General features: G+C 42.1%; 1 protein-coding gene across 3 annotated transcripts in view; it reads right to left on the bottom strand.

Moving 5' to 3' along the window:
* The window catches only part of rbm46 (RNA binding motif protein 46), a 67992-nt gene that overhangs the window by 12648 nt on the left and 29317 nt on the right, over nt 1–26027 (bottom strand). The window contains exon 5 of one of the 3 annotated variants that reach the window (XM_039752726.1): nt 15591–15614. The exons of 1 other annotated variant lie outside the window; for it this stretch is intronic. In XM_039752726.1, the coding sequence (XP_039608660.1) occupies nt 15591–15614 (24 nt within the window). Of the gene's footprint in view, nt 1–15590; nt 15615–19432; nt 19446–26027 lie in introns of all 3 variants that reach the window. One more of the 3 variants, XM_039752725.1, reaches the window with a different exon arrangement.

The raw sequence follows: 26027 nt of genomic DNA, 5'->3' as shown, positions 1-26027 counted from the left end.
GAGACCCGCACGTGCATATATATATACATACTGGTGACACACACAGTGGATATAAACCATATATATACATATACATACATATCTACTTACAGCAAGTGTCTGCTTGTGGATAATTATGAACTATCATGCGTGGATATTATGAACTATCAGATTTGTTCAAGTTCTATTTAAATTTTAAATAGAAGGAATTTTTATTTAGTCGACAGAAATATCTTTGGTAGGAATGGTAAAAACAGACAGGAATATTATTCCTGAATAAATCAACTCAAACCTTAAACAACTTATAATATTTTGCTCTCCATAAAAATATATCCTGTCTAAATTATACAAGTTAGAAATAAAGTAAACATTAAAAGAACAAACATTCAAATTTCTTTACTCTTATGTAATTTTATATAAAAATAAACTTAGATTTTAAATATCCCAAAAGATTTTGCTCTCCATAAAAATATATCCTGTCAAAATTATACAAATTCAAATATGAACATGCTGCATAACAAAACCTGGAAATATAAATAAAATGTGTTCCTTTCAGCAATAACAAATCAAATCATTCAGTTGTCTTTGCTCATATGTCATTTTAGAGCTGGACGCCTGGCATCTTTTTTTGGCCACAAGTTCGTTTCTGTTTGGTGTGAGGTTCTGTGTTGTGGAGATTCTCAGGATGGATTGCAGGTGCTCATCAGTGAGGCGACTCCTGTGTGCTGTTTTGTTATTCTTTATCACTGAGAAGAGCTTCTCACACAGATATGTGCTACCAAACATGCACAAGGTTCGAGCCGCATGTAGACGGACTTTTTGTTCTTCAAAGTCACCAAAGCGCCGTGCAAACTCAGTGCGCTCAGTTTATCAGCAAAGTGCGATTTGGGAACACCGTAGTGACGACTTGGTTTAACATTACTTGGCAACAGGGAAAGAGGGGAAAGTTGCACTGGTGCATTTGTGTCTCTCATAAAAGCAGCTTCACTTGAAATCACTTTGTGATTGTGCACGGGTAAAAACGTCCGCTGAAGTGTCAGATTCTTATTTAATTATTCTGCTTTCTGTATCTTCTGCATTGCATTCAGGTTACCCTGATGTTTTGTCTCATAGTGCCGTCTTAGATTAAATTCTGTAATTACAGCCACATTAGCTCCACAAATGAGACACACGGGTTCAGTAAACATATACTCAGCCTCCCATCGCTTTTAAAGGCTCTATTTTCAGAATCAACTTTTCTCTCCAGCATCGCGTGAGCTAGCTTCGCAATAAGTGTTCGCAAGGCAGCTGAAGCGCTGCATTATGGGATCTGTAGTTTATTGTGTTACCAGCGCTTCATATACCTGGGCCATTAATAACAATAATACAGTATATAAAATGATCTTGCGGGCCGGATATAATTACACGCCATGCCGGATGTGGCCCGTGGCCCTTGAGTTTGACAAATATGGACTAAATAGAACTTGAAAAGATATATTTTTTGAAATGTGATCGCAATTCAGATAGAGTTGACGCGACTACAGCCTGCATCCTCCCTCGCTCTTACTTTTTACCGCTCATCTAATGAATACACTGAGTATGGCTTTACCAAAACAATCATTGATGGCGAATAAAGTATCCATTATTCGAGTATGTAGATCGGAATATATATATACATATATATATACCCGCGTATCGCAGCGGAGAAGTAGTGTGTTAAAAAAGCTAGAAAAAGAAAAGGGAACATTTTAAAAATAACGTAACATGACTGTCAATATACAGTATTTGTTTTGTGAGTGTTACTGAGTGTTGCTGTCATCAAGGATTTGATTATCATTATTTCTTTCAATCAGGCTCGTATTTGTAGGATGTGTTGTGTTCAAGTTACATTCCGTGTTTGTCAATCGATGTAAAGATGACAGGTTTCTTTCATCGATTCGTTTCTTACTGCATCAATAAACAGCTCGTCTTCTTCTTTATCTGAGACCTGACACACTGCATGCACGGGTTTTTTTTTTTTTACACTGTCTTCCTTTAGCGGGACATTGACTTTTTCCACCGTGTGCTTTGTTTCCGCAGTAGCTGGATTTATGAATATGCTTATCAGACGCTTCATATTTTTTGCTGCCTTTTCAATTGTGTAATTCGTTTTGTTCAGCTCTTTGGAACTGTTGCTTTTATCTCTGCACCGCGCCAGTTCACGGAGCCGCTTGGTGTACATGCATCGAAGGTTCCCAGCTGTGCTGGTGCCATCTCGTGCTATGTCCATGGCTGTATTTAATGTTACCTTAGTCCTGGCACTTAAAACTTTCTCTCGCAGTTTCGCTGAGTTTGTGTCAAACACCACCCTGACCATCTCATCTTCCTCTCCATAAACACAGTCCTTCACCCGTGAATATTTAGAGGGAGTTTGCTATTGGATTGCCGCTGACGGACGGCCTTATATGGGCAGGCACTAAATTACAAACGCCAGCGGCAGCCTGTCTATGAACTTAATTTAAAGTGTAGGTTTACATCGTGCTTTGTTTCCGAAGTAGCAGAACTCATGAACATGGTTGTATATGTCACTCGCTCGCTTCTTATTGTTTCGCTGCCTTCTCAATTATATAATGCATGTTTTCTTCAGCGCTTTTTTGAGGTCTTCCTGATTTTCTATGTGCTGCGTGATTACGTGGGAGGCGTGATGATGTCACACGAAACTCCCCCACGGCGTTGAAGCTCATCTCCATTACAGTAAATGGAGAAAAACAGCTTCCAGTTATGACCATTACGCGTAGAATTTCGATATAAAACCTGCCCAACTTTTGTAAGGAAGCTGTAAGGAATGAACCTGCCAAATTTCAGCCTTCCACCCACACGGGAAGTTGGAGAATTAGTGATGAGTCAGTGAGTGAGTGAGTCAGTGAGTGAGTGAGTGAGTGAGTGAGGGCTTTGCCTTTTATTAGTATAGATTATAAACTTCATCTTAAAATCGTTTAATTAACCAGTTTCTCAAATCACATCGTAATTAAAGTAGCACTTTAAATGCTTTGTTTTGTATTTGATCTTCTACTCGTATGTGATCTATGTGTGTGAATCACTACTTGCTTCTTAAACTGGCTCTCTTCCTCCAACTGGACACAGAGTCCATTACATTTGTGATATTACAGCTCTCTGAATAACAAATACTGTAGCGTTCTGTTCTTTATTGTAGAGTTCTGTTCTGCAGTTTGTGTTCTGTGATTTACAGAAGCGCTGTGAAAAAGGAGGAGTGGAGGACGATCTTGTCGCCCCTAGCTAAGAGAGTTTTTTTTTGGATTGCTGTCTGTTCGGCGTGGTTGTGGCCAACAGCAACCATTTTTTTTTGTTTGTGTTTAATAAAGAGGGAACTAACCAAGTGACCGTCTCGGATCGTCATTACGTCTGGAAGACGCTACAATACTGAGATGTATACGTGATGTCATTTTCATGATGATAGGAGCTAAAGCACATTATTAAACATGTGTTTCATGAGCCTCGTGCTCATGACAAGCATTTATCTTTTGTCGAAATTTGTCGCTGCGTTTTTAGCTGTGTTGTTATTTTATCTTTCTGTTTCATATTCAATATATATTGGCGTGGCTGCCCCAAGAGTCCTTGCTTTTCTTTCCCCAAGTAACCGATCGCCATACAATCAGCTCTGTAATAGACGTTAAGCCATCTGTAAGCTTAGCGCCGATTCTTCAAAACGCTTAAAGAACATTGAAATATCTTCGTAGTACATGTTTAATTATTCTATCCTTCACGACACTCCCAGTGAAGAATATAGATTATTTAAATGAAGTTAAAGTTTTATGTGTATAATTTAACAAACATATTTTGCTGCATTTCACCTTAAAATGATATCGTCATCATATGTAAATACGCGCTTTATAAAGTGGCCCAGGTTGTGAGATATTATAACTGTAGTGCAAGTTTACAGTGGGGTGATTGTACTTATAAGTACAAACCGTTCTACAAGGAGCAATTGATTGAGTGCATTTAAAGTTCTTGGGATTAAACTGTTTCTGAACCGCGAGGTCCGTACAGGAAAGGCTTTAAAACGTTTTGCAGTGGCTGAGACAGCGTGTCCTTAAAGCTGTATACCGATAATTCTCTTTCCGATCAGCTGCTGCTGTGATTCACACTCAGATACAGTGATATAAATACTCCGAGTTGTGCAGTGAGAGTAATATGGAAAAGATGATCCGCTGTGGCAACTCCTAACGGGAGGAGCTGAAAGAAGAAGAAGAAGAAGAAGAAGGAGAAGTGAGAGTAACAACGCTAAAGCAGTTATGGTATTTGGAATACTATGTTACGAGTTAATTACAATCAGATGCATTACATTAATAAACAATATGCGGTTAGTTTCTGTGTATTTATAAAGCCGCGTCATGAAAATAATGAGTAATCACACAAGAACAGTACCATTGCTTTGACGCTGGGTGCCGCCAGTTTGCAAAACCGAGCGGAGAACTTGCGTACAACAAGGCATGAGGTACCGTGGAAAGGTGCGTGGCTTTACGCCAAGTGTAGGTTTTATACATCGCGATTTGAACGTGGAAAAGTTCTTACGCATCATTTCTGTGCGTACGCACCGTTTATACATGAGGCCCCAGGACTTCATTCCCAGATAATCAAGGCATGAGCTGGGAGATTTTTGTGCACGTTTTGCGGCGGTGGGAGGATGGAATAGCAGGCTGCTTGCTGCTTGTCTTTACTGGCATTTTTACAGGACAAAAGACGCTGACGGAGAGGTGCAAAGGGATTTAAGGTGGGCCGGATTTACGAGTTTTTTCGTAGGCTTTGGTAATTCTAGAGTTAAGTGATATTTCCTAAGCATTGTGAAAGGCTACTGGTGTTATGGGCAACATTAAATCCCTGTCTGTAGCTCGCAGCTATTAAGATTTTTTTAGAAGGGCTGAGATGTTACTTTGCTACCTGTTTTGCATGTATTAGATAACATTTAGATGGCTAAGACATCTATATGTTTAAAGTAAACTAAGTGATATTAGAATTAAGATTGCTTTAACTTTTTAATTAATTGACTGCATGCCAGTTTGAAGAGCTTGCACTCATGACCACTGTGCTGTTTCAGTGTAACATAGTAACTTTGATTTTCATTGGAGATGAGAAAATGCAAACATTATTCAAGCTAAACACTGTGAAAGGTGTACAGTAAAATCTACAGTTGGTAAGTTCTTACATTTTTGTGATGTAAGGTGTACCATTTTATTTAGCATCTATGCTGGTTAGGTTAATTGGTAATTACAAATTTTCCATGTACAAATGTGAGTAAGTGGACCCTTCAATGAACTCGTACATTGTCCAGGAATGTTTTCTACCTTTCACTAAGCACTGCAAGAATAGGATATAACACACCCCCCCAACCCCCTATGATGAACTGGGCAAATTCATCCTGAGAATGTTATGTTATCTAGGAACTGCATTAGGGTTTTTTAATAAATAAGCTACTGTACCTTTAAGGAAGCAATGTTTTTAAAAAGAACAACGTTTTAGCAACTGAAATTGTAATTTCCTAATAATTATTTCAATACTCAAATGCTCACAGAAAGCCTTATATTAATAGCCATTTCACAATACTTTTAATGTCAATTTACCTCAAGTAGTTCCAGTACCACAGGGATACTAAAGAATATAAAAGGATTGGCACAATATGTTACTGCTCTCTTTCTGTTATGTACTATTTGTGCTTGCTTTTGCTGTGGCTTACAAACATAAACACTCTTTGAAAACAGCTACTGACAGCTGAGTGAAAAATGTGATATTCGCCACAGCCAAAAAAAAAATGACAAGTACATGTCATTTCATTTGGACATAAATTCTGTTACAAAGCAACTCCTTAAATTTATCTAATCATGACAAACTCTGGCCTTGCTAAAGAAGACACTTTTGTCTTAAAATTCTTCCTACATTGGTTCTATATTGAGAGAATGAAGGGTAATTGGATTTTTAATGTAATGACTGTGTTAAAAAAAAAGAAAAGCTTTTATCTGTTGTTCCTCCACATAACGACCACCTTTCCCCACCCTCTCAAACATATACACTATTCAATGTTTGGAAAATGTCCAGGATTAAAACGTTTATAGAGACTTGTACATAGATAATGTCTTTGTATCCTACGAACAATTACATTTCAAATACAACTTCTCATCAACACAATTCCTCCACTACTTTCTACTTTTAACTTTGCTAACAGAACCTTCCACCATGTTCTATTCCAGAAGAATTGTCTTGAAGACTCAGATAGCATCATTAAAATTTATAAACATATTCCTTTCAAAGATGCCTGAGTACATTGGGGAAAGGGTCTGTTACTCAAAATTTCACAAAAGGAGTGGAAGGTAGCCATGCACAGAATACACTAGAGCTCCATATGTGCAAAGCATTCAGTCATTCAAGTTAAGATCTTTCATCATTTTTTATCTCATTTAAAATTGTCCAAAATGTTTCCAGAGCAAGGTTCAACCTGTGAATTTTGTAATCTAGCTCCAGCCTCATTGGGCCACATGTTGTGAGCTTGTGCAAAATTAACAACAATTTGGACAAAAATCTTTGTATGCCTATCAGACAGCCTTGGTGTCACAATCACTCCTAGCCAATTAACAGCTATGATTGGTGTACTTTCAGACAGCCTTAAAGTGGAAACACACAAATTGTGATTTCCTTTACTACACTACTAACCCGTAATCTTATCTTGCTCAACTGAAATAATCCCACTCCAACACTTTTAAGTCAGTGGGTAACTGATGTTCTACACTAGTTGAAAATGGAAAAATCTAATTCTCAATTAAAGGATCTGTTCAAAACTTTTTTTTTTAAATGGCAGGACCTAATCAATAACATTTTAGAATAAGCTTCTATTTCAGGGAAAAGGATACTATTCTTTTCTTGCTTCTTTTACAGAGTAGCTTTAGTTGCTGGTTCCTCGATCTTTCTCTTGGGTGGGGGGTTGAGTTTTGCTTTGTTTTGTTAAATTTGACTTGACTGTATGGAATGTTATCTGTCTCTGATTAAAATCAATAAAAATATATATAAAGGGTGAGGCAGAAAGGACGAATTTTTTTTACAAAATTGTTCATTTTTTCTTACAAAGAAATTTATTGAAAGATTTGAGTTCATATTGAAATAGCATTTGACAATTTGTAGGGATGGAAATCCAGGTCTAAATGCAAAATACGCCTTACCGAACGATTACTGAGGCCAAGTTCAGAAGAATGCTTCCGAGCAAATTGACCTGGACTGCGCAGCAGGGCTAGTCATACGCTTTCCACATTTTCAGGGGTACGTGTCGTTCGTGTAGCCCCCGGCGGTCTTTTGTTCATTAGTGTACCTCGTGTACGAAGTGCTTTAACCCAACGTAGGATAGTGTTACGAGCGGGGACAGCTTTATTTCTGTGGATATTGAAATGGCAACTCACACTGAACTGTGGCAATAGATTGGTTGTTCTTGATAAAACAGTCGTACGTGAAAACGTGGTGTTCTATCATCCACGGCTTCAACTAAAAAGCAAATAAAAAAATGCTAAGACTTCGCGAACCTAACGCCACCTACCGCACATCTGTCACTCCTCCTTGTGGTGAGTTTTAGCCATTTGAAAGACGTCCGTCCTTTCTGCCTCACCCAGTATAAAATAATTAAGACTCTTTTTCCAGGGAAGACCATGACCGCATAACTAGAGGTACCAAGTACTGTAGGAAGAACACTGTACTAAGCTGAAAAAGCTGTAGCGGTCAAGAAAACAAAATCATCTGCAAAATGAAAACATACAGTCATATGAAAACGTTTGGGAGCCCCTCTCAGCCTGCATAATAATTTACTTTCAACAAAAAAGATAACAGTGGTATGTCTTTCATTTCCTAGGAACATCTGAGTACTGGGATGTTTTCCAAACAAAGATTTTTAGTGAAGCAGTAGTTAGTTGTATGAAATTAAATCAAATGTGAAAAACTAGCTGTGCAAAAATGTGGGTCCCCTTGTCATTTTGCTGATTTGAGTGCATGTCACTGCTCAATGCTGATTACTTGCAACACCAAATTGGTTGGATTAGCTCGTTAAGCCTTGAACTTCATAGACAGGGGTGTCCAATCATGAGAAAAGGTATATAAAGTGGTCAATTGCAAGTTGTGCTTCTCTTTGACTCTCCTCTGAAGAGTGACAGACAGCATGGGATCCTTAAAGCAACTCTCAAAAGATCTGAAAACAAAGATTGCTCAGTATCATGGTTTAGGGGAAGGCTACAAAAAAGCTATCTCAGAGGTTTAAACTGTCATTTTCAACTGTAAGGAATGGAAGCAGGAAATGGAAGGCCACACGCACAGTTGCTGCTAAACCCAGCAGGTCTGGCAGGCCAAGAAAAATTCAGGAGTGGCATATGCACAGGATTGCGAGCATGGTTACAGACCACCCACAGATCACCCCCAAAGACCTGCAAGAACATCTCGCTGCAGATGGTGTATCTGTACATCGTTCTACAATTCAGCACAATTTGCACAAATAACATCTATATGGCAGGGTGATGAGAAAGAAGCCCTTTCTGCACTCACACCACAGAGTCACTTGTTGTATGCGAATGCTTATTTAAACAAACCTGATTCATTTTGGAAAAAAGTGCTTTGGACTGATGAGACAAAAAGTTTGGTCATAACAAAAAGTGCTTTGCATGGCGGAAGAAGAACACCAAAGTCCAAGAAAAACACCTGCTACCTACTGTCAAATTTGGTGGAGGTTCCATATTACTGTGGGGCTGTGAGGCTAGTTCAGGGACGGGGCCCTTGTTAAAGTCGAGAGTCAGATGAATTCAACCCAATACTAACAAATTCTTCAGGATAATGTTCAAGCATCAGTCACAAAGTTGAAGTTACGCAGCGATTGGATATTCCAATAAGACAATGACCCAAAACACAGTTCAAAATCTACAAAGGCATTCATGCAGAGGCAGAAGCATATTTAATTAAACCCAATAGTATGTATTAAATACACACAGGTGTGAATGAAAACAAGCTAAATGGAGAAATGCTGGTTTCCTTTGTCATTTGCATCTTATTGCTAACAAGGAGCAATTAAAAGCCAAGATTACAGCTGTTTAAGACTAATAATGGTTCAAAATCATAACGAGTGAGACAAATAAAGTGAAGCAGAAGTGTTACTTGAGCAATAAGTGCTTCTTATTAAGCAATTGGGTTGGAGCAAAAACCTGCAGCCACTGTGGCCCTCCAGGACTGAATCTGCCGACCCCTACCATAAGGCATGTCATACAGCAAAAGGAAGTTGCTACTTTGAAAGCTCAGCCAATGATAAAAGAAGTCACCAAGTTGAAACTCTCTAAGTTTGGGATATTAATAACTGGCAGTTGCTTGAGTAACTTCAATTAAAAGTTTAAGCTGAATTATCTTTCACGTTAAATCATTAATTTAAATACAGTTTGCAATTCATGATAATGCACAAAACATAGTGGCTGCTAATTTACCCATTACACGAAAAAGAGGTTGGGGGCATGTTACTCACAGTAAATGACTGACTTCAAATGTATATAAACCTGCCCAGTACATAACTGATATAAGAACGGTTGCTACTAGTGGCTGTCAGCATTAAGGTCAATTTATAGTTTCTGTATATACCAGATCCACACTCATACACTCTGAAAAAACCTGCCCAGAGAGCTGGCCATGTGCAACATTTAAATGCTTATTGTTACTCCTTTAATAATCATTACCAAGCAGAGGGAAGCAATTCGTTGTATTTCCAGTATTTACACATATAACATGCTTTGTTTGTGACACTTTTATCAAATTCATCACTTCTATGTTTTTTACTTTTTGGTGTTTTTATGTTTCTGTTCTGCATCAGCAGCAGTTGGCCTAATCCAAGTAGGGACATTATGTCTGGACTTCTCTGCAGTTAATTTGGTAAAGCTCGCTCTTATAAGCTATTCCACTAGGTTGCCACTTTAGGTCCCTTCTGCAGGCTTGTGAGCTGGGCTGAACAGATTTACAATTCAAACAGTTTTCCTGCTTCATCTTCCTGTCATACTTTATGGGAACACCCATTTTATGTAAAATACACAACATTCATCTACTCATGAATTATTAAATATAGAACCTTTTGTAATGAAAACTGCTGCATTGTATTTTATACTGCAAAAATATAATTGTGATGAAATCAGCCCGGATCTGCACATTTTAGCATGCAACCAATCTAAAAATGACAGATGATAAATAAAAAAAAATATGCTAGTTATACTACAACTGTGTTACATAGCAAACAGCTATTTTAATTATTTACTAGCAGAATACCCGCGCTTCGCAGCGGAGAAGTAGTGTGTTAAAGAAGGTACGAAAAAGAAAAGGAAAAATTTTAAAAATAACGTAACATGGTTGTTAATGTAATTGTTTTGTCATTGATATGAGTGTTGTTCTCATATCTATCTATCTATCTATATATATATATATATATATATATGTTGTTCTCATATCTATCTATATATATATATACCCGCGCTTGGCAGCGGAGAAGTGTGGTGTTATGGGTCCACAGCTCGTTGAGTAAAGGCCATTTTTAAATAAATAATCATTGTGCTCGCGGCTTAGTGAGGGGACGTTGGGCCATAGTGGGCCACGGGACGATCCGTAGGGTGTGGGCGTTTCTCACCTAGTGCACAGGTGAGGAACTGCCCACATTCATGATTGTCCCGTGGCTAATGCTGCAGCTGCTGTGGCCCTCGTCATTTTAAAAAAGAAGCGCGAGTCGGTTTTAGAGGGAGGAAAAAAGAAACGATCGGGGAGTGAAAGGAAAGGAGAGGACGGAGGTTATCGGGAGCAGTAGAGGAAGCAGGTCGGTGAGAGAGAGCGAAGAGCTGGCGGACGGCGGCGAATGGCGCCGTGGACAGCTGCGTAGAAGCTGGGTGTTAGGCCGACACCCACGTGTTTGTGTTGATGTCGCCCCGCTGGCGATCAGGTAGCGGAGTGACCAGGAAGGCGACTGGCCGCGGAGAGGCCATTGAAAGGCAGCGGAAGTCGGGAGACTTGGTGGTGGGAATCCCCAACGTGAGCGACCTGGCCGTTGTGGGAAACCAAGTTCTCCGGGACTGGGATGAGTGCCATACCGGAGCCAGGGATCGGGAGGTCTCCAGTCTCGAGCGTGTGATGTAGGAGGGCAGCTGCAGAGAGCGTCTTGCCTGCTGCTAAGCCCATACGGGATAAGCAGGTGAGACGCATACAGAAATTAGGCACCGGATTTGTTATTGTTTTAAAGACTGCTTCCATAAGAAGATTTAACCTCACGTTTTAAAGGATTGTTTTTTTTATTGATTTTTAACCTTCACGTGTTCTTTTTATGGATTATTTATTTAATGAATTTTGAAGATCTGCACTATTTATGGAACACTGTTTTGTTTTGTTGATTTTTAATAAAAGCACTGTTGCACTTTTTGCACCACCCCTTGCTCAATTGTTTATTTGCCTTCACTGACTAGCTCACTCGGTAACATTATCGACGGTATTGGGTTCAAGGGTTCCCAAAATCAGATGGGAGTGTGGAGCCAGAACCCACATCGTCACAAGAAGTAGTGTGTTAAAGAAGGAAAGAGAAAGAAAAGGAAACATTTTGAAAATAACGTAACATGATTGTCAATGTAATTGTTTTGTCACTGTTATGAGTGTCACTGTGATATATATATATAGCAAAATACCCGCGCTTAGCAGCGATGTCATGTGTTAAAGAAGTTATGAAAAAGAAAAGGAAACATTTTAAAAATAATGTAACATGATTGTCAAAGTAATTGTTTTGTGTATTTGGCAGCAGCGCCACAAAGTTGTTTTCGGTAGCTGCATCAGAAAATGTACCACGACGTCTGACACGCCCCCTTTTTACTGTTTTCTCACAGCTTGGATTGCTGCTGTCATATATACACACACACACACACACACACACACATATATATATACATATATATACACATACATATCTTAATATCTACATATCTATATACATATCTACATATACACACATATATATATATATATACATACATACCTATCTACATCATATATACACACACATACATACATACACACACACAAATTATATATATGTGTGTATGTATGTATGTGTGTGTGTGTATATATATACACATACATATACTTGTGTGTATGTTTGTATGTGTCTATATTTGTGTGTATAGGTTTGGTCACTGAGTGCAAGGGAAAAATAATAAATTATAGTCTAAGTTATTAAACAGTAAAACATTAACGTTTTAAGAAGTACAGGTACATTGAAATTACATTTTCTATGTGAACGTTCAAATTTGTGCCTCTGGTAATGTGCCTTACCGGCATTTAAAGAAAATTAGTTTTGTGTCCTCTGCAGTGTTAAGGGATAAGGCTTTGGTTTGGGATAAAAGGAAAAAAGGTGTAAAGAAAGGAAAGTTGCCTTTTTCTTTTATATAGTATAGAGAGATGTGTTCGCTGACGTTATGATCGCCTTTTGGGGACAGTCGCGGTGGGTCTTGTGTAGACTGGTGAGACGTCCCCACCATTAATCGGCTGTGATGGCACTGTCAGTCCTCCACTCCTGTGCGTGTCTTCATAATCCGAGCTGAGGACCTCATAATCGTATACGTGCAAAAAGAAAGTGTGAATCGCCTTAATATTATTTTGCCGTGGTGTAGAAAAGGGGTCCCGTGTTTGCACTTGTCTGGGCTATAGCGCAGGGGAGGATGAAAAAAATTAAAAGTGCTCACTTTGACTTAAGGCAGAAGCGCAGTCAGCGTCTCAAAGGCCGGCACAGCTATGCACGCGCGCTGGCTGCTTGACTTTTGCTGGGCAGGAGACCACAGTTTTTGCAGACACGTTCATGATATCAAAAGTCTCAGCGCTCTTTGGAGGTCATTCATATATATACATATAGTAAAATACCAGCGCCTACTTAGAGCGGAGAAGTAGTGTGTTAAAGAAGTAATGAAAAAGAAAAGGAAACATTTTAATAATAACGTAACATGATTGACATTCTCATGAGTGTTGCTGTCATATATATGCCTGCCTAAATAAGTCACCCTCGCTTCGCTCTTACTTTTTTACCGCTCATTTAATCATGGCTAGTGGCGGAAAAATTATAAAATGGAAGGAGGATGGCTTTACCAAAACAATTATTGATGGCTTAATCGATTATTCATAAAGCTTGAATTGGTGATCTGTTTTTCTGTGTTAACCTCATATTTTTTCATACTTCTTCTCAAACTAAGGTGGTGCGAGGGTAAAATGAATCGGGATGCGCTGATCAATGTAATCGGTGTACCAGGAAATCATGCATTGACAAAAGCTCCCTTTGCTTGTAATGCAAAGTGTGATTAAATGCATTATTTTTAACGTTATGGAGCACATGCATCGAAGCTTCTCAGCTGTGCTTGTGCTAAGAAAAGGAAAGATTTTAAAATAACGTAACACGATTGTCAATGTGACCTTTTGTAAGTAGTGCCTGGAGGATTCAGTGTGGAGAAACTCTAGAGACAGCGTGTGTATTAACTTGTGGATTTTTCTGTGAGTATTTGGTGGCAGTGTGACGGTTGCTTCGAAGACGGCGTTAGCGGAACTCAGCTCAGAGCGAAATGAGATGAATGGGAGGGGAGATGATGACGTGACTCCCCCACCCGCCTTAACTGTCAATCCCCCACAAACACAGTCTCGGAATTTGCATAAGCACACCCCTTCACCTACAATTTTAACTTAGTTACAAAGTGATCAAAACTCTCGCTTATATCTTGCGGCCCTCTCATTAAACTTGTATCCCGCATTACCTGTGGGCATGTGAAACGCCAGCGTAGCCTGTCTATGAACTTAATTTAAACTTTAGGTTTACACCTTGCTTTCTTTCCGAGGTAGCAGCACTCATGAATATGGTAGTATATGTCACACGCTCGCTTCTTATTGTTTCGCTGCCTTCTCAATTACATAATGCATGTTTTCTTAAGCGCTTTTTGGAGGTCTTCCTGGTTTTCTACGCACTGCGTTGACAGTCAGTTCACGGATTACGTGGGAGGCGTGATGATGTCACACGAAACTCCGCCCCCCACCTCTTTCCAGCTCAACTCTATTACAGTTAATGGAGAAAAATACCTTCCAGTTATGACCATTAGGCGTAGAATTTCGAAATGAAACCTGCCCAACTTTTGTAAGTAAGCTGTAAGGAATAAGCCTGCCAAATTTCAGCCTTCTACCTACACGGGAAGTTGGAGAATTAGTGATGAGTGAGTGAGTGAGTGAGTGAGTGAGGGCTTTTCCTTTTATTAGTATAGATTATTCTTCATTACATTATCAACTAATTAGTTAACTTTTTTGAAAACAAGCATTTTGAGAGATGCATTCAAATTCTGAAACTTTTCTAAATTCTTGTTATTTTGAAATTTATAACTGAAAGAAATTAAATGTTTACTACTGTGGCAAGATACACTAAACTTGATCCTTTATTAACAATTAAGAGTATTTAGTGAATGAAAAGCACTCCACTAGAGTTGCTTAAATGCTACTGCCTACCCAGATGTTACAGTCCATACTAACTTCTCCACAGTTCAACTGAGCTTCGTAATTTTCCCACATGATTGTTTATGCAACATGCAGAGTATAGTCTAAAGTTCCTGAATATAAATGTCTATGTTATTATATAGAACTAGATATACTGTATGGGGCGGCATGGTGGCGCAGTGGTAGCGCTGCTGCCTCGCAGTTAGGAGACCCGGGTTCGCTTCCCGGGTCCTCCCCATGGAGTTTGCATGTTCTCCCCTGTCTCGTGGGTTTCCTCCGGCGCCGGTTCCCCACAATCCAAAGACATGCAGGTTAGGTGGATTGGCGATTCTAAATTGGCCCTAGTGTGTGCTTGGTGTGTGGGTGTGTTTGTGTGTGTCCTGCGGTGGGTTGGCACCCTGCCCAGGATTGGTTCCTGCCTTGTGCCCTGTGTTGGCTGGGATTGGCTCCAGCAGACCCCCGTGACCCTGTATTCGGATTCAGCGGGTTAGAAAATGGATGGATAGATATACTGTATAAAAATTAAACTTTTAGACTCATTGCCTGTGCTGCTTAAATTTTCATAATGCCTCCTCTAAAAGGATACATTTACCATATATGTGACTTAATAAAACAAAACACCACTCAGTTTTTTTTTTTTTAATTTGAACACCACTACATAAAAACTTCTGCTTTACTCTGTAAAGCTTTTTATGATAGCTTTCCACTCCATCATGTGGATGTAGAAGATACTGCACTGCTTTTTAGCAGAAAACAAACAGCACTGCCAAAGCCTTAGATAAAATGCCAAAGACTTTCAAGTATTATCAGCTGTAATGTGATCACAGAACTTCGTATCAATTACATTTCTTCTCTTTATCTGTTTTCATTTGTACTTTTACAAAAGACAGACATTTCAGAAGGAAGGCTCAAAACACATGTACATATGTGAAATTGCAAAATATCGATAGAAAATAAAAACCTATGCAACATATCCATAAATAAACACAAACAAAAAAGTAGTATTACATTCATGGATGTTATAAGTCTGCATACTTGTTTAATTTAAACAAGCTTGATTATAGTTCAAGAACAAAGACTGGTGAGAGGAAGTCAACCTCTGGGAATTTACAGAGCTATTACTGACTGATACAATAAGAACAAGAATAAAGAAGTTACTAAAGATGTGAGCCAAATGTGTACAAAATTGAAAAGTGTTAAAAAATGTGGGGAAAACTTGACTAATCTGTTTGAGAACCGTGATTATCTTAAAACTCTCATTAACACTAGAATTACCAGAGCCTACGAAAAAACTCGTAATTCCGTCCCACCTTAAATCGCTTCTTAAAATCGTTCACAGCTCTCCACCAGCGTCTTTTGTCATCTAAATGTGCTGATAAAAATCAGGCTGCAAGCAGCCGGCTATTCCATCCCCCCACCGACTTAGAAAGTGAACAAACTTCTCCCAGCTCATGCCTTGATTGATTATCTGGGAGTGAAGTGGAGTTTTAGAGTGGAAAGAATAGATCATTATTTGGAATACACGCATTTCACATGTGTTCCGTTTCTACAGTAATCCGTGTAAACACATTTTTAAAACAGAAACGTTTTTCATATTGTAGTAGTAAATGACAAAATGTAAGCATAAACTATATAATGTATGAAGCCTGAAGTCCAAATATCAAACACTTCCACAAAAGGTACACATATAATAGAACAAGTATGCTTTTATTCAAAAATATAACTGCAGAAAAAGCCACCTTAGCATGCCATATTGACACATACTTACTACAGCTACCACGCTAGCATAATGGTATCAGCCACTGACTAGTATCCAAAAGGTCATGATTTCGAGCATGCCGTGTCGCTCAAACACAGGAACATATGTTGGTGTACAAGTATAACAAAACAAGTGCACTTTTATTCTAGACTATAAGTGAAGAAAAAATAAAGCAAGTTACAGTAGGCGGTTGATACGACAGCTTGTGGTGCAATGCTAAGAACTGCTGATTTCCGATCCGTGCTATATAAAATCATCACATTCAAATATTAACAATTTCCACACACCCTTCCTACATTCACGACATGTGTACTTGTTGCAGTGTACACATCTCTCTGTGCTATGGTTCCTATTACACTGAATGAGCACCTGACATTGTACTTTCTTCATAGCGCGTCTCCAAATAAATCACATTTGAGTATAGCGCGTCTCCAAATAAATCACATTTGAGTATAGCGTGTCTCCAAATAAATCACATTTGAGTTATAGCGCATCTTTATGTGAAAACAGCATTGTCAGATTTTTGGGGAATCGTGAACGCGACTGAGAGAATGGAACTAAATAAAAAAAAGACTGAAATCAAATGTATGTTTTATTCTAAAATAGTTATACATGCAATATTATTTGAAACGAACAGCCAGATCGGGTTTGAATACACGCTGCGACGCTGAACTCCTTGTCTATCTACATAGTAATAACAGTAATTTTATTATTATATAGGAGCTTCCCTGTCTGTCTGCCTATCATATAGTTCCTTTCCTTCCATCCATCCATCCATTCTCTTCCGCTTATCTGAGGTCGGGTCGCGGGGGCAGCAGCTTAAGCAGAGAGGCCCAGACTTCCTCTCCCCGCCACTTCTTCCAGCTCTTCCGGAGAATCCCATGCTCCCAGGCCAGCCGGGAGACATAGTCCCTCCAGCTGTCCTGGGTCTTCCCCGGGCCTCCTCCCGTTGGACGTGCCCGAACACCTCACCAGGGAGGCGCCCAGGAGGCATCCTGATCAGATGCCCGAGCCACCTCATCTGACTCCTCTCGATGCGGGAGGAGCAGCGGCTCTACTCTGAGCCCTCCCGGATGACTGAGCTTCACCCTATCTTTAAGGGAAAGCCCAGACACCCTGCGGAGGAAACTCATTTCAGCCGCTTGTATTCGATCTCGCTCTTTCGTCACTACCCATAGCTCATGACCATAGGTGAGGGTAGGAGCGTAGATCGACTGGTAAATTGAGAGCTTTGCCTTACGGCTCAGCTCCTTTTTCACCACGACAGACCGATGCAGAGCCCGCATCACGCGGATGCCGCACCGATCCGCCTGTCGATCTCACGCCCATTCTTCCCTCACTCGTGAACAAGACCCCGAGATACTTGAACTCCTCCACTTGGGGCAGGACTCTCCCCCAACCCTGAGAGGGCACTCCACCCTTTTCCGCTGAGGACCATGCTCTCGGATTTGAGGTGCTGATTCTCATCCCAGCCGCTTCACACTCAGCTGCTAACCGATCCAGAGAGAGCTGAAGATCACGGCCTGATGAAGCAAACAGGACAACATCATCTGCAAAAGCAGTGACCCAATCCTGAGTCCACCAAACCGACCCCTTCAACACCCTGGTTGCGCTTAGAAATTCTGTCCATAAAACTTATGAACAGAATCGGTGACAAAGGGCAGCCCTGGCGGAGTCCAACTCTCACTGGAAACGGGCTCGACTTACTGCCGCAATGCGGACCAAGCTCTGACACCGTTGTACAGAGACCAACAGCTCTTATCAGGGGTCCGTACCCCATACTCCCGAGCACCCCCACAGGATTCCCCGAGGGACACGGTCGAATGCCTTTTCCAAGTCCACAAAACACATGTAGACCGGTTCGGCAAACTCCCATGCACCCTCCAGGACTCTGCTAAGGGTGAAGAGCTGGTCCACTGTTCCGCCAGGACTAAAACCACACTGTTCCTCCTGAATCCGAGGTTCACTATCCGACGGACCCTCCTCTCCAGAACCCCCAATAGACTTTTCCAGGGAGGCTGAGGAGTGTGATCCCTCTATAGTTGGAACACACCCTCCGTCCCCTTTTAAAGAGGGGACCACCACCCCGGTCTGCCAATCCAGAGGCACTGTCCTCGATGTCCATGCGATGTTGCAGAGACGGTCAACCAAGACAGTCCTACAACATCCAGAGCCTTAAGGAACTCCGGCGATCTCATCCACCCCGGGCCCTGCCACCAAGGAGTTTTTGACCACCTCGGTGACTTCAGTCCCAGAGATGGGAGAGCCCACCTCAGAGTCCCCAGGCTCTGCTTCCTCATTGGAAGGCATGTTAGTGGGATTGAGGAGGTCTTCGGTACTCCTCCCACCACCCACAACGCCCGAAGTCGAGGTCAGCAGCGCACCATCCCCACCATATACGGTGTTGACACTGCACTGCTTCCCTCCTGAGACGCCGGACGGTGGACCAGAATCTCCTCAAGCCGTCCAAAGTCGCTCTCCATGGCCTCCAAACTCCTCCCATGCCCGAGTTTTTGCCTCAGCAACAACCGCGTTCCGCTTGGCCTGCCGGTACCTATCAGCTGCCTCCAGAGACCCACAGGACAAAAAAGTCCTATAGGACTCCTTCTTCAGCTTGACGGCATCCCTCACCGCCGGTGTCCACCAACGGGTTCGGGATTGCCGCCACGACAGGCACCACCACCTTGCGCCACAGCTCCGTCAGCCGCTCAACAATAGAGGCACGGAACATGGCCCATTCGACTCAATGTCCCCACCTCCCTCGGGACGGGTTGAAGTTCTGCCGAGGTGGGAGTTGAAGCTACTTCTGACAGGGGACTCTGCCAGCCGCTCCCAGCAGACCCTCACAACACGCTTGGGCCTACCAGGTCTGACCGCATCTTCCCCACCATCGGCCAACTCACCACCAGGTGGTGATCAGTTGACAGCTCCGCCTCTCTTCACCCGAAAGTGTCCAAGACATATGGCCGCAAGTCCCGACACCACCACAAAGTCGATCATCGACCTGAGGCCTAGGGTGTCCTGGTGCCAAGTGCACATATGAACACCCTTATGCTTGAACATGGTGTTCGTATGGACAATCCATGACGAGCACAGAAGTCCAATAACAAAACACCGCCGGGTTCAGATCGGGGCCATTCCTCCCAATCACGCCTTCCAGGTCTCACTGTCATTGCCCACGGAGCATTGAAGTCTCCCAGCAAAACGAGGGAATCCCCAGAAGGTATGCCCTCTAGCAACCCCTCCAGAGACTCCAAAAAGGGTGGATACTCCAAACTGCTGTTCGGCGCGATATGCACAAACAACAGTCAGGACCCTTCCCCACCCGGCGGAGGGAGGCCACCCTCTCGCCCACCGGGGTAAACCCCAATGCACAGGCTCCAAGTCGGGGGGCAATAAGTATGCCCACACCTGCTCGGCGCCTCACCGGGGCAACTCCAGAGTGGTAGAGAGTCCAGCCCTCTCAAGGAGATTGGTTCCAGAGTCCAAGCTGTGCGCCGAGGTGAGTCCGACTATATCTAGCCGAACCTCTCGACCTCGCACTAGCTCAGGCTCCTTCCCTTCAGAGAGGTGACATTCCACGCCCCAAGAGCCAGTTTCTGTAGCCGAGGATCAGACCGCCAAGGTCCCCCTCGCCACCACCCAACTCACACTGCACCCAACCTCCTTGGCCCGTCCCATAGGTGGTGAGCCCATGGGGAGCCTTTCCTTCCTACCTATCTATATATCTATCCCCTTATATATTTTTATATATCTATTATACAGTGCCTTCCCTGTTTATTTATAGATCTAGTGCCTTCTCTGCCTGTTTGTCTGTCTGATTGCATATAGCGCTGAACTTACTGCTCTGTACTATTCTGTCCTCTGCATATCCTGAAGTACAAAAGAAACAGCACCATACAGCAACATGTGCGAACTGGCAAGATCGGGGAAAAAACACGCCGTCACTGATTACAAAACCGCAAGATGAATGAAAGAGACAATATATGTAAAAACATCATCGCACTAATGCAATATTATTTGAAAACAAACAGTGTCAGATCGGGTTTGAATACACGCTGACGCTGTTACAGAAGGCGTCAGCTTATTCAGTGCAGCAGTTTCAACGCACAGTACATGCAATATGAGTTGAAAACGAACAGCGCCAGATCGGGCGATATTCAAACCCGATCTGACAATGCTGTTTTCTACATAAAGATGCGCTTATAACTCAAATGTGATTTATTTGGAGACGCCGCTATACTCAAATGTGATTTATTTGGAGACGCGCTTATACTAATGTTATTTATATAGGGAAGAAAGTACAATGTCAGGTGCCTCATTCAGTGTAATAGGAACCATAGCACAGAGAGATGTGTACACTGCAACAAGTACACATGTCGTGAATGTAGGAAGGGTGTGTGGAAATTGTTAATATTTGAATGTGATGATTTTATATAGCACGGATCGGAAATCAGCAGTTCTTAGCATTGCACCACGCAAGCTGTCGTATCAACCGCTTCTACTGCAACTTGCTTTATTTTTTTCTTCACTTATAGTCTAGAATAAAAGTGCACTTGTTTTGTTATACTTGTACACCAACATATGTTCCTGTGTTTGAGCCGACACGGCATGCTCAAAAAATAGACGTAATGCCACAAAAAGTGCACGCAGGCACTTCAGTTCTGCAAGCATTGGTAATGAGAATGCAGTCACAAGTACGCTGCAGAGCTACAGCGATCTTTATGTGAAAACAGCAATCTCAGATGGGGGGTAGGGAAGGATCCTGAACACGACTGAGACTGAGAATGAAAAGTGAAAAAAAAAAAAAAAACTAACCTTTACAAGTATCATAAATTACTGGCTGTTACACACTGAAATCAAATGCGTGTTTTTATTCTAAAATAGTAAGAATAAGAGCAGTTTACTTCTCAAAATTGAAACCATGTGGGATCAAATCATGACCTTTTGGATACTAGTCAGTGGTTGATACCATTACGCTTACCATGGTAGCTGTAGTAAGTATGTGTCAATATGGCATGCTAAGGTGGCTTTTTTCTGCAGTTATATTTTTGAATAAAAGTATACTTGTTCTATTATATGTGTACCTTTTGTGGAAGTGTTTGATATTTGGACTTCAGGCTTCATACATTATATAGTTTATGCTTATATTTTGTCATTTACTACAATATGAAAAACGTTTCTGTTTTAAAAATGTGTTTACACGGATTATAGAAACGGAACACACGTGAAATGCGTGTATTCCAAATAATGATCTATTCTTTCCACTCTAAAACTCCACTTCACTCCCAGATAATCAATCAAGGCATGAGCTGGGAGAGGTTTGTGCCCGCTCTAAGTCGGTGGGGATTGAATAGCCGGCTGCTTGCAGCCTGATTTTTATCAGCACATTTAGATGACAAAAGATGCTGGTGGAGAGCTGTGAACGATTTTAAGAAGTTTATTTAAGGATGGAATTACGAAGTTTTTTCAGTAGGCTCTGGTAATTTAGTGTTAATATGGTTTCAAAACTAGGGGTGGGGGTTGATTTGTTCTCAATCCTACTATTTGTAAAATTGACCAAAAGATGGTTTCAAAACTATAAAATGGAAATTAAATGACCTTTTAACAGAATGCTGGTCAATGTTCTGCTGTTTTAAACGTATTGACAGTTACTAACTAAAATGTAATATTGTGCATTACAAGACATGGTTATTTTGATATGTGCATGAGATTAATGTACAGTGTTTTTGACAATGTCATCTTTCTAAATTTTATATTATCTTGCAAATATTCAGTGAAATCTGGGAAAAGGCTCAAATATCTTAAAACTGCACCGATAAAGAAATGGTGATTACCACAGAAGGAAGAACAGGTTCTGCATAATACCCAGAGAAATGAGCACACTAATCCCTACACTCACATAGTGCATTGCACATTTTTCATTTATAAAAATACTCTCCCAGTTTTCATAAGAATGTTATAAACATTCCTGAAATACAAAACACTCCAAAAAGTTAATGAAATGCATTCATTTCTAAAGTTGAGGCTCATGATAGTTATTTTAAGATATTATTTTAGATATTTAAATCCTTAATAAGTTCAGTAATAAGGATATACCAGTTAAATACATTTTTGCATGACTCAAACATAAAATAAGATTTGAAAAAAATAACAAAATCACAGAGGAACAGGGGCAGCATATAACATGGGTATCCAGTATGATTTTTGGTGGTTGCACTTGACTTATGTTAAGTGAATATTCCCCTTCTATTATGTAAACCTACTGTCACTGCCAAGTGTGTAAATCCGCTAGTAAAATTGGTCAATTCAGTAGCAACAAGTTCAAGGTGGCTTCTTATCTGTTCTCTGTCCAATTTCATTCTCCTTCATGTTACAGTAAAAGGTGACAACACAAATTAAATAAACTGGAACTGCTTTTAGGTTTCTATGAAATTACATTCAAATCTAACTCCCACACTTTATGTATGAATTTGCATTGTATTCACATATTCTCCATGAACATTTCTTCCATATTCCTTAGTGATGCAGGTCAAGTTAGTTAGCTCTTTTAAACTCTCTCAGTTTGAATGCAAGTCCTCTGATGAACAGGAATCCCATCCAGGATTGTTTCCTACCTTGTGCCTGATACTGTCAGGATAAGCTTCAGCCTTCTGTGGGTTCAGTGTATGTTAGAAAGAGATTAATATTTAGTAGAGACAGTGGGAAGGAGAACAGCAAAATAACTATAATGAAAAAAATCCTTTTTTTCAAAAATAAAATGTATAAAATTGATGTGACACTTTATTTTCCTTAGTAAATTAAATATTTATGAATGCTTTCAGAGAGGTTTATGTTGCATGTTGAGTGTGTAATTATATGCTGTATGGATTTGTAAAACTAATTTGGCATGGTATCTCTTAAAGTGTCTTTTTGAGCATGGTATGGATGGCTGAGTGAAACATACTCACTACTTTTTATTTGCATGAGCTCCAGGGTAAACTACATCCTAAACTCTTCACAATAGTTGAAGTAGTCTAATGGGATTATTGCTCGGAAAAAGGTCCTTTCCTTGCTGACTACTGTATCCCTCTGTGGCTATGGTTAGGCTGACCAAAAACTTAGTTTGCTTCCTTACCTTTCTCCTATTAATCTGTGATGCCTTACAAATATTTGATTTCTACTATTTATTATGTTATTACTAACTGTTGATTGTTCATTATGCAAACAGGAAACTATGAGTGAAAATGGTTACGCCACAAAAACCATCATCAAGGTATGTTTAATTCAGAGAGAGACTCCATCAGCAGTAGCACTGTCTATGCTCATGGTGCCACTGTTCTTCCTACCTCTCTTGTTCCACAACTTTACAGCTGCACTGCAGACTGTAAAATGGTACAGCTAAACTTCAAGTTGGGAAAACAGCAGGATACTTTGACTTAAAAAGTTCCAGACAATGCAGTGAAGGATGTACTCCTAAATTCATTCATATGCCTATGATAAACCTCCCCCCTACCCTTTGGGAAAGCCCAGACACCCTGCGGAGGAAACTCATTTCAGCCCGCTTGTATTGCGATCTCGTTCTTCGGTCACTACCCATAGCTCATGACCATAGGTGAGGGTAGGAGCGTGGGTCGACTGGTAAATTGAGAGCTTTTGCCTTGACGGCTCAGCTCCTTTTTCCGATCCGCCTGTCGATCTCACGCTCCATTCTTCCCTCACTCGTGAACAAGACCCGAGATACTTGAACTCCTCCACTTGGGGCAGGATCTCTCCCCAACCCTGAGAGGGCACTCCACCCTTTTCCGGCTGAGGACCATGCTCGGATTTGAGGTGCTGATTCTCATCCCAGCCGCTTCACACTCAGCTGCGAACCGATCCAGAGAGCTGAAGATCACGGCCTGATGAAGCAAACAGGACAACATCATCTGCAAAAGCAGTGACCCAATCCTGAGTCCACCAAACCGACCCCTTCAACACCCTGGCTGCGCCTAGAAATTCTGTCCATAAAGTTATGAACAGAATGGTGACAAAGGGCAGCCCTGGCGAGTCCAACTCTCACTGGAAGCGGGCTCGACTTACTGCGGCAATGCGGACCAAGCTCTGACACGGTTGTACAGAGACCGAACAGCTCTTATCAGGGGTCGGTACCCCATACTCCCGAGCACCCCACAGGATTCCCGAGGGACGGTCGAATGCCTTTTCCAAGTCCACAAAACACATGTAGACCGGTCGGGCAAACTCCCATGCACCCTCAGGACTCTGCTAAGGGTGAAGAGCTGGTCCACTGTTCCGCGACCAGGGCGAAAACCACACTGTTCCTCCTGAATCCGAGGTTCGACTATCCGGCGGACCCTCCTCTCCAGAACCCCGAATAGACTTTTCCAGGGAGGCTGAGGTGTGATCCCTCTATAGTTGGAACACACCCTCCGGTCCCCTTTTAAAGAGGGGACCACCACCCCGGTCTGCCAATCCAGAGGCACTGTCCCGATGTCCATGCGATGTTGCAGAGGCGTGTCAACCAAGACAGTCCTACAACATCCAGAGCCTTAAGGAACTCGGGTATCTCATCCACCCGGGGCCCTGCCACCAAGGAGTTTTTGACCACCTCGGTGACTTCAGTCCCAGAGATGGGAGAGCCCACCTCAGAGTCCCCAGGCTCTGCTTCCTCATTGGAAGGCATGTTAGTGGGATTGAGGAGGTCTTGAGTACTCCTCCCACCGACCCAGCGTCAGTGAGGTCAGCAGCGCACCATCCCCACCATATACGGTGTTGACACTGCACTGCTCCCCTCCTGAGGCGCGGACGGTGGACCAGAATCTCCTCGAAGCCGTCCGAAGTCGTTCTCCATGGCCTCTCCAAACTCCTCCCATGCCCGAGTTTTGCCTCAGCAACACGAAGCGTTCGCTTGGCCTGCCGTACCTATCAGCTGCCTCCAGAGACCCACAGGACAAAAAGTCCTATAGGACTCCTTCTTCAGCTTGACGGCATCCCTCACGCGGTGTCCACCAACGGGTTGGGGATTGCCGCCACGACAGGCACCGACCACCTTGCGGCCACAGCTCCGGTCAGCCGCCTCAACAATAGAGGCACGGAACATGGCCCATTGGACTCAATGTCCCCACCTCCCTCGGGGCGTGGTTGAAGTTCTGCGGAGGTGGGAGTTGAAGCTACTTCTGACAGGGGACTCTGCCAGCCGTTCCCAGCAGACCCTCACAACACGTTTGGGCCTACCAGGTCTGACGGCATCTTCCCCACCATGAAGCCAACTCACCACCAGGTGGTGATCAGTTGACAGCCCCTCTCTTCACCCGAGTGTCCAAGACATATGGCGCAAGTCCGATGACACGACCACAAAGTCGATCATCGACCTGAGGCCTAGGGTGTCCTGGTGCCAAGTGCACATATGAACACCCTTATGCTTGAACATGGTGTTCGTTATGGACAATCCATGCCGAGCACAGAAGTCCAATAACAAAAAACACGCCGGGTTCAGATCGGGGCCATTCCTCCCAATCACGCCCTTCCAGGTCTCACTGTCATTGCCCGTGAGCATTGAAGTCTCCCAGCAAAACGAGGAAATCCCCAAAAGGTATGCCCTCTAGCAACCCCTCCAGAGACTCCAAAAAGGATGGATACTCCAAACTGCCGCTCGGCGCATATGCACAAACAACAGTCAGGACCCTTCCCCCCAACCGAAGGCGGAGGGAGGCCACCCTCTCGTCCACCGGGGTAAACCCCAATGCACAGGCTCCAAGTCGGGGGGCAATAAGTATGCCCACACCTGCTCGGCGCC

This window comes from Polypterus senegalus, chromosome 4 (genome assembly GCF_016835505.1).
Source record: "Polypterus senegalus isolate Bchr_013 chromosome 4, ASM1683550v1, whole genome shotgun sequence".
NCBI classification, from domain to species: Eukaryota; Metazoa; Chordata; class Cladistia; order Polypteriformes; family Polypteridae; genus Polypterus; species Polypterus senegalus.
The sequence above is the reverse complement of the archived record's forward strand: the minus strand, read 5'-3'. Positions and strand labels throughout refer to the sequence as shown.